The sequence below is a fragment of the Microtus oregoni genome, unplaced genomic scaffold, assembly GCF_018167655.1.
Source record: "Microtus oregoni isolate MIOR12 unplaced genomic scaffold, Mior012 000110F_ref0000174, whole genome shotgun sequence".
Classification (NCBI taxonomy): domain Eukaryota; kingdom Metazoa; phylum Chordata; class Mammalia; order Rodentia; family Cricetidae; genus Microtus; species Microtus oregoni.
The window spans coordinates 1179456-1198766 of NW_024544728.1; the positions used below are offsets into that span (position 1 = coordinate 1179456).

The 19311-nt window shown below is 37.4% G+C and overlaps 1 protein-coding gene across 1 annotated transcript in view; it reads right to left on the reverse strand.

Moving 5' to 3' along the window:
* Positions 1-19311, reverse strand: part of LOC121443640 (A disintegrin and metalloproteinase with thrombospondin motifs 19) — a 167443-nt gene that overhangs the window by 112024 nt on the left and 36108 nt on the right. The window contains exons 3-6 of the mRNA XM_041645465.1: positions 17009-17174; positions 8325-8497; positions 7106-7189; positions 6247-6404 (exon numbers count right to left, since the gene is read on the reverse strand). Of these exons, the coding sequence (XP_041501399.1) occupies positions 6247-6404; positions 7106-7189; positions 8325-8497; positions 17009-17174 (581 nt within the window). The remainder of the gene's footprint in view (positions 1-6246; positions 6405-7105; positions 7190-8324; positions 8498-17008; positions 17175-19311) is intronic.

Consider the following 19311-nt stretch of genomic DNA (forward strand, 5'->3'; position numbering starts at 1 on the left):
AACCCAGACAAATTCAATATCTACATTTTGAACCAATTCCAAATGATAAGGGAAAAAAAAAGTATGTCCAAGTAATTAAATGGATTCAGGGTATGAACATAACTGTAGATCAATGGTCTTAGGAAAGGGTGGCTGCCATATACACAGTAAATAAATCAATGAGAAAATTAAAAAGCACGCAACATAGATAGCTACAGAAATCAGTTTTTCACGGAGACATAATACCAAATTGTACACGCTGAGTATTGGTTAAAATTGAGGTGTATTTACATATGTTGTAATGGAATACTTTCCTGTGCTTCTGCAGAGAGAAAAACCAGTAGGCTCAAATGAAATATCACACTCACGTGTTCTTTATCTGAATCTACGAAATGCCATGGTGGTAAAGGAAACGGGCTCCTCTAGAGTCTAGGAAGCATGATGCACCTCTGTAATGCTGAGAATCGATAAGCAGGAAGCCTAAGGTGGTTTTGTATGAATTAAATAACAGACAGTTCTATTTTTAAAAAATTCTATTGCCATCAAACAAGCAGAAAATAAAACACACCAAACAAATAAAACCAAATGTTATGTTATTATGGCAAATTTAAGAGCCACATAAAATACAGTCAACCCCAGGACCCCAGTCATGGAGCGCAAAGTATCCTTAGATGTAGGAAGAACAGGTTTGTGTGCTTTTCTCCCTTAAATATATAGTGTATCGTATCAATGCACATAAGGCTGCAATAGAGCTATCTGATTTACATAATGTGAATCAAAGGTCTTCATCTGTAAGTAAACAATATTATAGAGCTAGGATAAATGTACTGTTTGTTTTGAAGGGCGCCAAGAGACTTTGAACAGCCAATTTCTGTTCACTTAGTAAAACAAAGAAATAATAAAGCATACTTTTATATAGAATCTAAAATGTGCTTCTACCAAAACCGCTGGAAGCATCACCATTACAGCTGAAGACTAACCTGTCAGCAGCATTTGACCTCACATGACTCTGGGGTTCTTAATCTTCATTGGTCAGAGATGTTTTTGCAGATGACCAAAGTAATATATTACTAATTTCAAGATGTGTGTGTGTGTGTGTGTGTGTGTGTGTTGTGGAGAAGAGAATTGCTTTGCAGCCTAGACCTGTGTTCCAGCAGTCTCAAATTCACATTTTGGCTCATGTTGACTTGGTGTTTGTGAAATCGGCCTCAGAGAATTTCATTATGTGAGTTTGTGGAAATGATATGCTTAGTCTAAACTGAGAAGACCAATAAATTCTGTTTAAGTTCTGATTTATATTGAAAAAAATAGTCTTTAATTTCCAGGAATGAAGATGCATCAGAGAATAAACCTCATTGTAAAGTTTTACAGTGCCCTGGGATATACCTATAAATGATTCATTCAGAAATGATTCTGTGATTTTTATTAAATCAAGATACTTCTGCCATCTCTGTTTTATTAAATTTTCTATCTTTCTTGCCAATGGCACTCATTTGAAATTAATTTTGAGAAGGATTGCAGATAAACCGGAATCATTTAAATAAACGTAGGCAAAAATTATTATGAAAATTAAATTTTAAACAAGGCTGTTTTCCAGAGCCAGAGATTTAGGCTCTCACTATAAATCAGAGAGAAATGTGACAATTATGCTGAGAAATTCTAGCGATGACGCATGGGAGAAGCTTTCTCGCGTTCCTGTTGCCATGAGGCCACAGCACTAGGTCAGCTGTAAATTATTTACTTCATTTTATCACACAGAACAACTTAACAAACATATTACCTCAGATAGGTTCAATCTTATAAGAGCATTATGCCTTGGAGCTGAGACCAAGATTAATCCCTGAGCTACAATTTCGTCCTGGTGACGTGTCCACGTAGCCCACAACATTTAGCAACTGTCTAAGAGAAACATTCAATAGAAACTCGGTTTGAAATGGAGCTGACAAACATGAGTAAGAATAAGGGATCCCTGATGCTCAACTTGTCTTCTTTTTTTCATAGCTTTCTTACAAATTAAAGGTCTGATCACCATTATTTTACACTATTTAAGCAATGAAACATTCCTTCAGATCACACAAACACTCATTTAGTTGTTTCTGACCGGAGAGTTGGAGGTCATTTAGGACTAAATCTTTCTCATTAGTGCTCTGGTTTTCAGCAGTGGAGAACAAGCAGCAGAGATACGGATCCTCCGGACAAGCCTAGCCTCACAGGTGGGTGAGAGAAAACAGCCCGGAAGCCCCCAGGAAGAGCGTATGTGTGTATACCATCGACAGAACAAGTACTTTAGTAACGTAAAAGTATTGACACATGCTCAGTGTCATAGATAAGGATATTTGTAGGAAACTTCTCAAAGAGTACCACATTAACAATTTCTAAAAAGAATAAATCAAATAAATTGGAACACTTTTAGGGTCCTCCCTCTGAATGAACAGAAAAAGAGCGGCATGGTTCCCTCTGGCTGTTAGAGTGAATGCCACACTGGTAGAGGTTTCAAACAAAATAAATTTCAAACAGATTTACATGGACACTAAATACAAGTGACCTGGAGGCTGGAGCTATACTATGTGGCTGCCTTTCCAGCTGACACGGAAAGCGTCCTCTAACTCTGAGATGCCATCTTACACCTGTAAGGATGGCCAAGATCAAAAACACTGATGACAACTTATGCTGGACAGGATGTGGGGTAAAGGGAACACTCCTGCATTACTGGTGGGAGTGGAAACTGGTACCGCTGCTTTGGAAATCAGTATGGTGATTTCTCAGAAAATTAGGAAACAACCTTCCTCAAGACCCAGCAATATCACTTTTGGGTATATACCCAAAGGATGCTCAATCATACCACAAAGACATGTGCTCAACTATGTTCATAGCAGCATTGTTTGTCATAGCCAGAACCTGGAAACAATTTTAATGCACCTCGACTGAAGAATGAATAAAGATGTGATACATTTACACAATGGATTACTCAGAGAAGAAAAAAAAATATGACACCTTTAAATTTGAAGGCGAATCAAGGGGTCTAGAAAACATCATTTTGAGTGAGGTAACCCAGACCCAGAAAGACAAATATCATATGTATTCCCGCATAAATGGCTTTTAGACATAAAGCAAAGAAAACCAGCCTGCAATTCGCAACCCAGAGAACCTAGACAACAAACAGGACCCCAAGAGACATATATGGATCTAATCTACATGGGAAGTAGGGAAAAACAACAACAACAAGATCTCCTGAATAAATTGAGAGCATGGAAACCATGGGAGAGGGCTGAAGGGTAGGGGAAAGAAGGGAAAGGGAGTGGAGAAAAATATATAACTCAATAAAAACAATTATAAAAAAGTCCAAAGTGGGTGGTTTTATGTTTCTTAGTACAGTATATCTTTTTCAATTTGTATTAGTTCTTTGAGAGTTTTGTACAACATTCACACAAACAAATATTTGTACAACACAAAAGGCAGTAGTGTGTTTTGATCATATTCGGTCCCAGAACTCTTTCCAGGTCACCTCACTACCCTACCAGGTGCACCACGCATTTTGTGACAGCAAGAGACAGGAGAAAATCAATGCGAGTAGTTTGCGGTTTGTTCCTATTCTTGTTTTTAGGAAGTCATTGTCCTCCACTGTTCAGAAAGATTTTCTTCTGCTTTACACTCAAGCACCTCCCTTGTACCTTTCATGCCCAAGTCTAGGGTCTTACGCTAATTAACATTACGTAAGTAGTTAAGGAATGTTGTCATTCTTTTTTTTTTTTTTTGTAGAGTAGATCTAAGTATTACTTAAGGAATAGATTATCTTTTCACTGTTGAATGACATTGGAGAGTTTATTAAGAATTTGTCACTCATAGTTATGTTAATCTGTTTCCAGACAGCTGATTTTCAAAGAGCAAATTTGGGTTTTTAATTGCTTTCAAGATTTACTCTGCATTTTATTTAAAGACATGTGCATATAAAAGACAAATCATATAAAAGAAAGTATTGAGGGGTTGTTTTCTTTTTGTGTTTGTTTTCGTTATCCTCCCACCCCTAATGGAGAATCTATCAAAAGCCTGAGAAGATACTCAAGGTCCTGTAAATGGGGAAAAACTCTCTACTAACCAGCAAAGACTGAGCTGGGTCAGAACAGATCCCCTTAGATTGTCATGCTGATAACACAGCCTTTCTGAGTATCTTAGATAAATACCAAGAGTGCTGAAAAGGATCAAAACGGCCTCACACTTGTAGACTGACTCGTCCAACTATCAGCGCTGTTTTAAATATCTGAAATCCAGAGCATAGGGTTCTGTGCTTTGGTATTTTCAGGAGTACCCTGAGGATCGACTGAGATCCTGACTGTTCTATCAGCTGAGAAACTGTCCTCCAACACAGAGCAGGGTTAACTGTGGGTTCTTAGTACATTTTCCTTCTTTTAAAGATTATATTCCAATAGATCAGCTCCACTGTCTCAGTGGGTGGGTGCACCCCTCGTGGTCCCGACTTCTTTGCTCATGTTCTCCCTCCTTCTGCTCCTCATTGGGACCTTGGGAGCTCAGTCCAGTGCTCCAGTGTGGGTCTCTGTCTCTATCTCCATCCATCACCAGATGAAGGTTCTATGGTGATATGCAAGATATTCGTCAGTATTAATATAGGATAGGGTCATTTCAGGCTCCCTATCTTCAGCTGCCCAAGGAACTAACTGGGGACATTGCCTTGGGCTCCTGGGAGCCACTCTAGGTTCAAGTCTCTTGCCAACCCTACAGTGGCTCCCTTAACTAAGAATTGTGGTTCCGTGCTCCCCTGTCCAACCTTCCTTTATCCCAATCCTCCTGTTTTCCCAAGCCCCCCCTCCTTCCCTTCTAACTTTTCTCTCCCCATCTCCCCTTACCCACATCCCACCCCAACCCCAAGATTCCAATTTTCTCCCCGGTAATTTTGTCTACTTCCCTTAGCCAAGAGGATAACTATATGTTTTTCGACAGTGGAGCTGATCTATTGGGAGCTCACCAAGGCCAGCTGGACTGTGACTGAAAAAGCATGGGATAAAACTGGACTCTCTGAACATGGCGAACAATGAGGGCTGATGAGACGCAAAGGACAATGGCACGGGGTTTTGATCCTGCTTAATGTGCTGGCTTGGTGAGAGCCTAGCCAGTTTGGATGTTCACCTTCCTAGATATGGACGGAGCGGGGAGGACCTAGGACTTACCACAGGGCAGAAAACCCTGACTGCTCTTTGGACTGGAGAGGGAGGGGGAAAGGAGTGGGGGGAGGGGGAGAAGGGTGGGAGGAGGGGGAGGGAAATGGGAGGCTGGGAGGAGGTGGAAACTTGTTTTTTTTTCTCTCCTTTTCTCAATAAAAAAAAATAAAAAAAATTCACCCTCATTAAAAAAAAAAGATTATATTCCAAAGGCTTCAAACTGTTGCCACCTAAATTTTCTCGTTTCGTGCCAGTTTGGCATACAAGTTCAGTATCAGTTACACTCAGCTGCAAGTGGAAGTCCACTCATGTTCTTGAATACAGTTTTTATTTTACAAAGGTTTATTGCTAGAATTGTTGAGTATAGTTAATAAGAAAATATTATTAGTTTCACAGGTTTTTTTCAGACAAGTCATGTTATATTGTTGTCACTGATATGTTATGAAAGTTTAATACATTTGATGACCTTAGATTAAATTGCTGGCACGTAATGAATGTTTTGTTAGTTCTTGCTTAGAAGTTAGTTCTTGCTTGGAAGCAAAGCAATATTACCGACAATTGTTAATACAGAGAACAGACACAGGACATATTGTTGTGCACAATGCCATGTTTTTAAAGCTACAAGTATCCTTACTCCTGCATCACAAATATTTATTCTAAATACATTCACTACACAGTGCAGTTAATTAGATACATCAGAAAAATCTCTTCTCAGATGGACCTAGAAAAACTACAAATTACCAAAATCTACTTAAGAAGTTAACTTAGTATGGTGATGGCTGACCAACATATAGTATCTCCTCATAGTATTTAGTTTCTACCAAAATTCTCTAGGTTTAAAGATACTCTCATCGGTGTTGTATCTTTGATACCAGCAATTGTGAGTACGATTTTTAAGATAACTGAAGGATATTCTGTCAACAGAGTATCGATGTAACATTAAACTTCTGAGAAATCAGTGATCAATGAAGGGAGAAGACTAAAATCATTATGCCAAGAAATCCTGGAACAAGAGCTGTACTGAGGAATGGACGTGATTAGCAGCAGAGATGCTGAATTAAGAACACAACTTAAGTGGCTTTGGAAATGTTACCTTGTTATAAGGATTGCTGCATCCACTGAAGCAACGTCTTCTCCCCAGCTTGTCGACATCTCTAAATGTATATCGTTCTTCCTGCCAAATTCTTCATGCTGCCACTTACAAAAACTCTCCAGCATTTTCTCCCCGTGGTGCCCAATATACAGATCTGCCTGCAACAGAGGCCGCTTTCATTTTTCAGACATATTGTTCTCAGATAAACCTAATTAATCAATTTATTGATCCTAAGGAAACTTCCCAGTCTGCAGACTCTGACATTAGTTAGAACATGGAAGGCAATTAATCTTAATTTATCCTGATCTCACACAAAACACAGCATTAAACAAACAAAAAAGTTGAAATTTGTGAAGGTGTAATAATTACATAATCTTTCTAAAGTTACCATGGAAACCAAGAGGCATTATGGAACACTTAAACATCTGATAGTTCCGACTTGGGAAATAGACTAAATTCTGTAATTTATGAAAAGTTTTTCTTTAATTATTTTTTAATTAGTCAGAACAATGCCATAGACTGTTCTCCATTTCAGTTGCAAAACAGATAAGAAAACACCTTCAACACATATGTTTAAATAATAGAAGAAAGCTGTCTTTTAAAATAACTTAAAATTACATTTTGGAAAGTTAAAGTTTGCTGTTGGGATCCTTGGAAACTAAGAACATTCCATTTTTCAAATAAAATCGAGGGATTAACCCAAACCAAAGGCCAGTTTTTATGTATACTTTAAGTGATTCAGTGGATATTTTTGGATTTTGAGTCAATAAAAGAATATCCTTAAAATTCTCTCCACTTAAAAGTTCCTGAGCACAATTTCACGCCCACTTAATTGAATAAAAACTCAAAACTCTCTTACTGGTGTTTCATGGAGCAGAATAAGCTTTATCACACGAAGGCTGACTTGCACGCCCAGACTCTTGTGTTGGAAAAGGTTAAAAACCTAAAAGCAAATAAAAATTGTTATTAAAAAAATTCTTAAAATTAAATGAAAAACATGACAACTTTTGTTCAAGGCCAAACATGGAGAAAATTTCAACTTAGTACAAAAACTTTATGTTAAAAACTAGTAGGAAACACAAATTTTTGATGTTAAATATCATTCTTATTTTTATGTTTTTTCTCTTAAAATTTATTTAGTATGTATTACAAAACATATGGCTGACAAAGGAAAGTTGTGTTTCTTTAGCTCTTACTACAGGAATGAGACTACAGTCTGGCTGTCAGACTGGCAGAGAACAAGGCTAGTAGAGTCTCAGAATATAGATGAGGAACGGTAGATGGATCTAAAGTAAGACAAACAGTCCACAAGGGGACAATGACCAATGGACACTAAAATATACTCAGTCCATAGTTCTGTTTTCTCTTCTGAAAAAAAAAAACCACTCTTCACTAGTATTTCTGATCTTTTTTCTTGAAAAAAGTTTACCTCCCAAAATATGTCAACACAACACAGTAGACACAAACTTTCTTCTGCACCTCAGAAGATGGCAATCATACTTAGCTTCCTGGAAGTCAGCCTGCTTGGATTTTACCTACAACATATTAGGTTCTGCTCACCAACTGGAATCATACTTGCTATTTAAAATTGCATACATTCTTGAGTTAAGCGGGTTGACAAAATTCATTTTTATTTCACCCTGTAATTATTTTACAACATCTGTGTTAGAACCATGCACATAAACCAAGACTACAATATGGCTCAACTATCAACGATGTCTTTCAAAGATAGAAAATAAAGGCAGAAGCAGAGAAAGGAAAAAATGAAATAAAAATAAAATGAAGAGTTTTGCTATCTCAAAATTAACAGCAAAGGTTTGAAAACAAAGCAAAGTTTGGAGAGCTGCTTGCTGTTGCCCTGGAGACAAATCAATCTGACGTGCTTAAGACAACAAACCATAATTAGTGAATTAGTGAATTTCTACTCATAATTAGTGAAAGAAAGGGAAGAGTCAAATTTTAATGAATTTGAAACTTTGGTGTCAAAACACAGTGCCACAAAACAAATGACTTCTTTAGATTGGAATCTACTTAGAACTCTCTTGAAAACCTTTTAATTCACGTTGAGGTTCGCCTACCATATTTAAGATGGTTAGGATGAATCTCCTGGCTGCATCTGCTCCATGGTAGGAAACCATTGCCGGGTCTGCAACCACTACAGTCTCGATGTTGTATTCTTGGGGCAATTTGTATGAATACCGTTTTTCTCTTCTGTTCTCTCCTGGTTTTTTAGACCTTTGTCTTCCTTTATCTGGAATAGAGAAATGAATTTCTCAGAGAATATAATATAGTGATCGTTCATGATAGAAAGCAACACATTTGAAGCCCTCCAAGATGGAATCTCACAGTACTCGGGAGATGTCAATTCTGCCATTTTAAGGTACTTTCGTCTCCCAGGCCTCCTCGGTTTCCCCACCTTAAAGTGAATTTTAATGTAATTTTTACCTAGAGTTATTGATGGATTATGCATCTAAAAATCACACCAGCAAAATTTCTAACAAAGAGTTGACATGCAATATAATAAACAAAAAGTGACTTTTTCTTTACCCTGATTAAAAAGAAAGGTCTGATTGCAAAAAGTACCTAAAACTATTGTTGTGCACATCACGGACAGTGGCTCTGATTACTAAATCATCATGAATGAGATACAAAGCTTTGACTCCACCTCCCATCATGTGTATAAAAGTTAGACCTTCAAGTGATGACAATTCCTCAAATGTTCCTCAATTAAAGTGGCAAACGAAAACACTGAACTCTTGTTGGTCACAAAAACAAAAGCAAAAAAAACAACAACAAAACCCTCTAAATCTCTAATTTATATATAAGATAAGCATCAACCAAGTTTGGCAATATGAAAACCCAAAAGCAAATGGAAATGAATCAAAGTCCCTACAGTGATTAAAATTAAAGGACCTATAACATTGACTGTTGATAGGAATGCAGGATAACTGAACATCCACATGTATGCGGTGGATATTTAAAGCAGTCACATGATGTGGGAGTGTCATATATCAATCTGTTGATTTCATTGGTTAAGCAATAAAGAAACTGCTTGGCCCTGTGGGTGGAGTAAACAGAACAAAATGCTGGGAGGAAGAGGAAGTGAGGTCAGACTCCACAGCTCTTCTCTCAGGAGCAGACGCCTGAGAGAGACGCCATGCCCCCGCTCCCAGGCAGACGCATGCCGTGAAGCTCCGACCCAGGATGGACTAGGCTAGAATCTTCCCGGTAAGACCGGTTCTCACAGATTATTAGAGATGGGTTGATCGGGATGTGAGAATTAGCCTGTAAGTGCTAGAGCTAAAGGGCCAAGCAGTGTTTAAATGAATACAGTTTGTGTGTAATTATTTCGGGCATAAGCTAGCCGAGCAGGCAGCCGGGGTGCTGGGAACGCAGCCCCGCTGCCCTTATTACTACAGTCACATATGCAACAGCCAGGAAAAACGGCTGATTGAATTTTGGTGTTTTCCTTCACACACCCAAAGATTGTATTGACATCACAATCAACAATACAAAAGATACTTGTGTTGAACTTGGAATGAGCACACTGAAAAGCTGATTAGCTTGGTCTCCAAACATGAGATTGTGCATATGCAATGGTCATTTCTCAAATACTTTCATCAGAATTGTACATAAAGTATGTGCTTATTCAGAACAGCGCTGTTCTGAATAGTTCACATAGGCCATCAACAGTATAATAGATCTAATTTTGGTGGATTTATTCAATGAGAATCAATAGAACACTAAGTAAAATGAAAAAATATTGCTAAAATATGTATCTATGGATGGATCTCAAAACTCATGCTATGCTGTAAAAAGAAACCAATTTTTTTTTTTTAAAAAAAAAAAGGTAGTTTGAGGCCATTTGCAGACTGGAAAGTCCTGGAGTTAGACAGCAGGACTTTGAACCTGACCTAAAGTGCACACAACTGGGATGTATGTGTGGCACAGATGTTTCCTGTATTCATTTCTGTGGTTGTTCATGCGCAACACTCTGTAACCACCTGTGTTCATATGCTACTACAGTGATATTTATATTTAGCAGCTGCACTGAGGTATATTGACATGACATAAATATGTAGATGTTTACATGTATCATTTACTAAATTTTAATAAATCCCAGTGGTTATATAATCATCTCTGTAGCCATGACTAAATCAGTTATTGCTTCTCTCACAATAATCTAAACTGATGTTCTTTCCTTCATAGAATGTCTTTTCCATGTTGATCAACTTTTTTTCCAAATTTCTTTTCCACAAATTGTGGACACTCTAGAAATGGGAAGAAAAAGGTTTGGTTGAATGGAAGGCATTTATTGGATGTCTAACTTTGTGTGGGTTCAAGAGAGTTGTTCTCACCTTTTCTATTTATCTAGCTGATTTATAGTAAAAGTTCTTACTCATAGTAGGTGCCATGGTTTCAGCTTGCCTCTATGACTCTATCTTACTAACCATCTATTATCTCTAACATTTGCACAGTTTCAGGATTCGTTTATATCTTGAATTATTTGACCTCCTAAATTCCCTCTATTATTACTTTCTAGACACTCAAGTAAGCCCTGAGATCTAAACTGTAATAGATGCCAAGACAATAGCTGGCAGCAGCCCTGGTTTTAGCTGTCTGCATCATTACTGGTTTTCTTCTTTCTTGTAATAATAGAAATTTAAATATTTACTTAATAAAACAAGCTCCACCTGAATATCATATAAAGTCACTTGACTAAATAAATGAACATATTGCAAAAATAAAAGCAAATGCCCTTTACTGAAAGTGAGCATGGCAACGTCTAAGAAGGCAATGCAAAGTGGCAAGAACAAGAGTGGGCACGTGGAAGAGAATTTGTTGATAAGATTAGAATTTATGCACTCAAAAGAGTGTTACAAATGAATGACAAAGTCCCAACGGATGGACAAGAATAGAAGTTATGTTCAATATTGTTTTCTTGTATAAGACACTTAAAAATTAACTGTGTGGTTTTTCCAACTGTGGTGTAAATTCTACCTGTAGTTATAGACTCAAATCCACCTTACAGCAGGTCTTAACTGCGAGAAATTTCTTCAAGTTTTTTTCCGAAGACTTATCTTTCCAGAGTCAATAGCTAATAACTGGGTTACGAAAAGTTGCGTGTGTTCTCATATTTTTATCATCACTAGAGGAAATGAGGAACATCGTGTGCTGTGAGGCATTCATTCACTACAGCGACAGGTGTGTGTAGAAATATCTAATAACTAAAACAAGGAGCATCGTTCACTCTGGACGTCTCTCTACATTGTCTCTTTCTGCTGGTTGTGACCCTTTCATTGATTTTCGGGATATTGCTGTAGCAAAGATAATTGACCACCTGTAGGCATCCACTCTCTTCCCAGCAATCCACAAGCATTGTTCCGCCTAATGTGCAACTGTGTGACTATCCAGCTAAATGTTCAATGGCAGAACATGAGGACAAATGGTGTATGTGATTCCTAGATTATCTTTAAAACAAGATTACTGGTCCTTCTTTCTCTCAGTTCTACCCCAGTGGGCTAGAACTGACAGGGAATAACATAGCAGTAGGGCATAGGAAGAGGTAAGGGGCCACTGCATGATGTCACAGATAATATTTACTCTCTTGCCCTGGCTCTCTGAAAATTTCTGAACTGTAAGATGTTGGGGGATACAAACTGCTATCTAATTTGAACCCTTAGTATTTATTATAGAAGCTTAGAGCCTCCCTGGAAGCATTACAGGGGTTTCTCACTGTCCTTTAGACAGTGCCTCTTGTGAAGTACTCATTATGAACACCCTTATCTATGATGTATCTGCGATGGGATTCCCCTTCTGTATGTTGTGAATATCATTGATTAATAAAGAAACTGTCTTTGAGCCCGTGATAAGGTAGAGCAGGGCTAGGTGGGGAAAACTAAACTCAGTGCTGGGAGGAGGAAGGTGAAGTGAGAGAGAAGCCATGGAGCTGTCAACAGAGACAGAAACTTTGCTGGTAGGCCACGACCTCGTGGTGATGCATAGATTAATGGAGATGGGTTAAATTAAGAAGTAAGAGTTAGCCAATAAGAAGCTAGAACTAATGGGCCAAGCGGTGACTTAATTAATATGGTTTCTGTGTGATTTTTTCCCGGGGGTCTGGGCAGCTGAAAAAAGAACAAGCTGGCTCCTCCATCGCAGCTGCTCTCTTGGTTGTCTGTATCCATCACCAAGAGAACAAGAGGACAAAGTGCTTCCCTCACATAAAACCTGCCAAAATTTAAGGATTCCCAGTGTATGCAAAGATGTGCTTTCATGGCCTATAGGTAGCCCTGTAAGGAAATTTAGGCGTTTGGAACATTGAAGATGAACGTGAAGAGATGATTACTCAAATCATTTTTTAACAAATTGTCTCTGAGTTAAACCAAGCATTCCAGCTTTTCCTGGGACAACAAACTTTTATGTAATCCTTTAAAGCTTTTTCAGTTGAAATAAACCCAGAAAAGTAAGACCATTCCTCTCCTCTCCACAGTGGGATGCTTTTCGTTCACCACTGGCTCCTCACCGATAGCAAGCTGTGTGCTAACAAGCTGTGTGCTATGGCTCTGGTTTTGACTCTCTTTTCAAAAGAGACATCATTATTTCTGACTATGAAGGGAAGCCACTCAGCTTTGATTGGTGCTTTCTATCTGTTTTGCTCAATTTCTCTCCTGGGTTCCTAATCATAAAATGCATCAAAACAGCATTTTTCACAACCTTGTATTAAAAATATTAATAATTACCATAAAGGATATTTAATTAAAGGCTTTGAAAAACTTTCTAGAATTCATAATAAATCAATTTCAATTACAGCAAAAAAACCCCACATAATTAGTATTAAGATTAAATTTTAGTACAAGGAAAGAAAATAGTATTAAACTATTATAATTTATTAAGACTCTCTACACCATTTTAAATAAAAATGAGTAGGAGCTGGTATATATCTGGAGGTCAGGACAGAAGCTGAAGTAGAGACAGAATTTGTAACTAATTCATCTGAAGTTGATCTCACAATTTGACTTCTACCAACCCCATAAAGTAAGCGAAATAAAGATAAAATGCAAACATGGCCTTCCTGGAAAATGTCTCTATACCAGTAGATAAATATAGAAGACACTCAGCAGAGACAGAGCTGCAAGAGACTCAGAGACTGAAACAAGAAGTGGAGACTGAGCATGGGCCAAGAGGGCTTCTTCCCTGTGTGGACTGGTAGACCATTTGCTTTCCCAGACAGTGAGAATCCCATATAATTTGTCAGCTTCCTCTGTTTCTTTTTGCATGTTGCACTTAAATAAACTATCTGGAACACTCTATGCTTCTTAATAATTCAACTCCATGGTAGAGTCCCTCTTACAATCTAGCAATTGTGTGTGGAAGCCATTCACATTGCAGCAACTTTTTTTTTTTTTTATATATATATTTGTTCTTTTGAAGCTGTTACTCTCTACAACTTTGCTTAGATCGTTCCTCATTTCCAAAATCTTCAGATGCTTGTCTGGACTTATGCACATTGCCATAAGCACAGCTGCTGTTGCTACACACTCCCATTAGAGAAGGAACTTGATAATATGCAGAAAAGTACAAGACATGTGCCCTCTTATCACCTGCCAACCCTGACAGTCATCAGAGCAGTGCTGGAGGAAGTATGTTCACTGTTTCAACAGTGGCCTGGTTAAATAAGCTCTAAGAGTAGAAATGATCTCTTTATCCAGCTCAGACTTTGATTTTCAATCCCGTAAATGTCCAGTTTTTCTTACAGAGTCTAGGCACGACAATAAATTTACTCTCCAATGTTAATCAATGATAAATTGACGATGTCAAGCTGTGGAGATGGCTCAGTAGTTAAGAACGCTGACTGCTCTTCCAAAGGACCTAGGTTCAATTCCCAGCACTCACATGGTAGCTCAGAACTGTCTGTAACTCCAGTCCCATGGGATCTGGCAACCTCACACAGACATACAATGCAGCCCAAAACACCAATGCACATAAAAATAAATAAATCTTTAAAGATAAATAAATAGATAAAATGACGGTGTCACTTGAAGAGCACGTGGGTGCCATCATGATCCAGTGCACAGCTACTTCTCCAGGACTGGAGAGCATCAGATACAGACATTTGGCGTCAGTCCCCTTGGCCGATTCTTTCTTAAGCCTTTACACATTCCTGTATTTCGTCTCTTATGCCCAAAATGTTCTTGCCCCATTAATATCTCAAAAAAAAACTATGCATAAGTTTTTTCATTTTCCCATGTAGTCACATTTAATTCTGAGAAGAACGATACGGTTCAGGTATCCTGTCCCAATTTGCATGCTGCAAATGGACCTTTCGAGAGATATGTTCCCCAGGTTCACACACTTAAAACGTGTAACCTGGTGGTGTGAAAACAGGCAGCCTGACCCCTGACCTCACAGTTCATTGTCTTAGCTTGTGCACAGCATTTCTTTCATCCAGTTCTACACTTTGAGGAATGGTATGAACTGGGATTCTCATCATACTTACCATTATACAATATAATTTTTGATTGACTCATTTTTAAAACAATATACTATTCACCTTTTAGAAACAGGAATTTTGTCAGTTAGCTATACAACATTGTGAGCTAGCTGGTTGTTTTTAATTTATTTTTTAAATTTTTTAATTTCACTAAGCAGAAAAGGCCATGAAGTTGAGGAGGGATAGGGGAAGAGTTGGAAGGGAGAAAATATGGAGAAATTATGTAAATATAGAGCTCATATATGAAATCCTCAAAAAACTTTAAAAAGCACACAAAATGTCATACTAGGAGTCGAAAAGTGTCTGTGAAAAAAATAATTCATATGCTCAATGCAAAGACATATACGCCACCTATGACATCTGCATGATGCAAAGGAGTACTACAGAGACCAAGCGGGAAGAAATTTCAAAATTCTATCTTGTAAGACTATTGAAACATTATGCAAACCTAAGTCATACTATTGTGCTAACGTGTAGGCTCAAAGTGCAAAGAAAACAGCAACAGGAGATTCATGAGTGAAATAAAATAAATACATTTCATATGTGGCTAATTTTGAAATAGCAAACATGGAACTCCTCGATATAGGTAAGCTCAACAAATCCTCTGATTGCTGACAGCTTCCTGTCCTTACAGGCAAGTCTTTTATCCAAATAAGATAATGCATTATGGATATTATATGTACTATGTAATGTATATCAGAAACATTGGGAATAATGTTTGCCAAATATGAATCATGCATTTACGCTTTATTAACCTACTAACACAAGGACTCTCTAGTGTGTTTGTCACAGTTAAAAATGTCCCACAAAGCCTTAAAATGGGTACCCTTAACATGGGTAGTTATAGGTCGGAGCTCATCGGGATGTAGAAGCTATACAGTTCAGATTTTGAGGATAACTCAAGAGCCATCGTCTTAAACAGATAATCTCTGAGTTAATGCTATCATTTTTAGTTTCAGACACTAAACAGGTTCTTCCTTCCTCCATAATGTTCTTTGGTTTGGCTCTTCACCTTTTTTTTTTAATTTAAAATTCCTAAAATAGGAAAGAGGCCTTGTCTTCCACAACATGGTCTTCTCTGGTTCACTGAATCAGATGTCAACATAGTCTCAGCAAACCATTGAAGATCTTTTCATGTATAGGATGAGCTTTCCCAGAAGAAAGTAGAATTTATGATTGATATTAAAGAAATACATCCTACACAGGGCACATCCTATTTTTTCTCTAAACTGAACACCCTTGAGAGCTGTGGGCACTGTAAATACTACTTGCTGTCACACTTCCGTAAAGCTAGCCTCAAATACTGCAGTCAATGTTAGAATTTATATCCTGTCCATCAGCTACATTATCACTTAAATGCAAGCCTGTAAGTCTAATTTTAAATCCGTCACATTGAAAATCCTTCTGAAATTCATACCTTCTCGCATTTTAATCAAAATATTTCTCTAGTAAGTGACTACTCACTGAGATGGCTGCATTAAATGTCTAAAAGACCTGTCTTAGGGGAAGACTGTATTCTAATGTTGATGATGGCACCCCTTCGCCCCTCTTCCTGTACTTGAAAATATAACAGATTTCTGTGTAAAGCTCATAGGAAAGCAAGCAAAAGAGCCACGTTACTCTTCCAGGGAACTTGCAGAATGAACATGATGGGAATGCAATGGCTGGAATGTTTGTGAGCTTCTAAAAAGGGCCTGCATTCTAATGCAGAGAATGAATTAAATGTATATGGTTTTACTTCCCTTCTAGTTCTGATACTGATCTTCTAAGACGGCATTTAGATGAGTTTCAAGGAACACAGAGGATGCTTCTAATCACAGAGAAGCAAAATCTGTGCAGTTCTGCTGGAGGTGGACTGCGTAAGGCTCTGAGCACACGCTATTCATTCAGAAGTCTGGGACTCTGTCAATTATCCCTACTCCAGTGCGGTGTAAAGCAGTCTGTAAGACAGACTTCCCAGAATGACTGCGCATGGCAGAGCAGAGGTCATATGCTGATCTTTGAAGAGTGGTTGAATTTCTGTCTTTTGCTATTCAAGTACAGTACCTCACAAACAATAAACATAAACACAAATAATACACCTACCATGGACATATCCAATTGCCATTAAGCAAATGAGATTCCATTTTAATAACAAATAAATCAAGAGATTGAGGGTATGGAGGATGAGTGCACACTGGGAGAAGGGGAAGTAGAGAGGTGGAGACAGAATGCTTCAAAACTCCTTTTCTAGGACACATTGGCATAAATCTTTTCAGGATGCATTACCTGAAATGACACCGCAGGGATGGTTGTGAAGAGCTGGCTTCTCCCTGACTTTTTCCTCTGTGGACCTTTTTTGCCTGTATAAACGGTGTGGGTGACCTAGGATGGCCATTGTATCATTGAATGGCTCAATGAATATGAAGTCCTCGTTGAGTTGTATAAAGCCCATCTGGAACACATAACATGAAAAGATATGTAAGAAATACCATCTAGAAATTACGTTTCAGATTCCACGCCCATGTGCTGTTTTCTCTAACAAATGTGCACACAAACTCCCTGCAAAGCCAGCTTTGCAACCTTCTCATAGTATGACTTCATCTTGATGCACTTACTGCACTAGCAGAAACTCCATTTCGTTAGGCTGAGCCTGTGTGGGTGGGAGGCAAAACGCCAGCAACAGATGCACAGTAAAAATTCTGGAATGTTAAAGGCTGACTTTTGGGAGACCCATGGGGTCACTAACATGAACAACATGTCCAGCAATAGCGAAGCAGTTTTTAATTGCAGGCACCACACAGTCCAACTTCTTGAAAACCTCTATTTAGTGAAATAATTCATATAAATTCATATAAAATATCATTACACATGATGAGGTAGAGCACTGAAATGAATATAGAAAATGGCTTAAACTTTCCACTAAACATGTTAGAAACTTTTATTATTTTATCACTTCAGGTCATAGAATTTTAACAGATAATTTTAAACTTATCTAATTGGGCATGTAAATTCAGAAACTGCAAACCAAGGCTAGGGCCAATAAAAATAACCAGTTTGCATTTTTGTTATGTGTTGAGGGTAAGCCTAGGCACTTGCGTCTTTCCTTCCTGAACTATATATAAACTGCATCATAACTAGAAAAATACTCCACAAAGAACCATCAAAAGTTGTTCTTCTTAACGTTTATAATTTAAGTATATAACCCAATCTATAAATAATATATAATTTACCATGTTAACACCTTAGCAGGCATTTTTATAGAAATACTTTCCTGAAGTATGAACTATTCAGCAACAGTTCTATTTATATAATGTTGCTAATTTGGCTTCATATTAACCACATGAAATGTATGGCTTATTTTAATTCAGTGTTCATATATAAGTAGCATAATAATTCTTTCAGAAAGTAAACTTACAAAACTGAAGATTAAGAACTGAAATTATTCTGAAAATATGCATTTTCCTTAGATGAACGTAGGAGTTTTTTAAAAAAAAATATCACATGCATTGTTTTAAAAGAGACATGGTTTTATTTCTTCATTCCTAGTAGATAGAAAGATACAAAATAATACACAAATAGGTATTGCCTAATTCAGTAACCAAAAATATATAACTATATTTTCTATTTATGCAGCTAATAACTTCAAATGTAAATTTTACCTCATTATTAGAGGGCATTAAATGTCCTGCCAAGAAACATGAAGGGATAAGTACATGCTACTTCATTTTATTCTTTATCAAATTCCCACTGTGAGATGCTCTAGAGCAAATAAAAATTTCTTAACCAATTTAATTTTTTGAGTTATTCATACCTTTAATAAGATTCTGAAGAATTATGGCCCAATCCAACACCCCTTCTGCATCTTATTTCCTCAACCGTTCTTCCAATTTTGCAACAACAATTACATCAGGAATAAAATTTTAACCTAAAGAACCTTTAGAATAATATGTGAATAATATAGATGTGTATGTCTATGATTCTCTTGAATTTTAAAGTAGTTACAATGACTCTTAAATGTTTTGCCTTAGCTGTAGTTTGATGATAAATAGAATGATAAATTAAAATATACAATGTAATAGGTACTAAAGACATAGGTCATCGATACATAAAGAGACTGGGTGGTGTTGAATTAGAAACTGATCCATACTATGTATCCTTGTGTCATAGCTTAGTAGATCATCCTTATTAACTCATCCCTTACAATCAGTCATGACTGGTGAAAGAATCATGACGTGACATCTCATGCAAACACACCACGCTAACTCAAATTCTGAATTCATAATCTGAGGCACACTCAACAGGTTCTAAACTGCTGAATTCATGTAAGTGTTCCTGAATATATTATGCAGTGTCATGTCCTGTAAAGTTTGTTGCTCCCTAGAACAGATCTGGAATTTGATTTTGGAGTAGTGTAACTTCTTATTAGCAGTGGGGCTGTAAGAACATTATTGTGAATCCACAGGAAAATGACAGCGGGGTGTTTGAAAACACACTTAATATTCTTATCCTGGGGTCTGCTACTAGACACTCTATACCTGCTCCCTGATACATTTATTCCAATAATTATGACAAATGTGTTGAATATACAC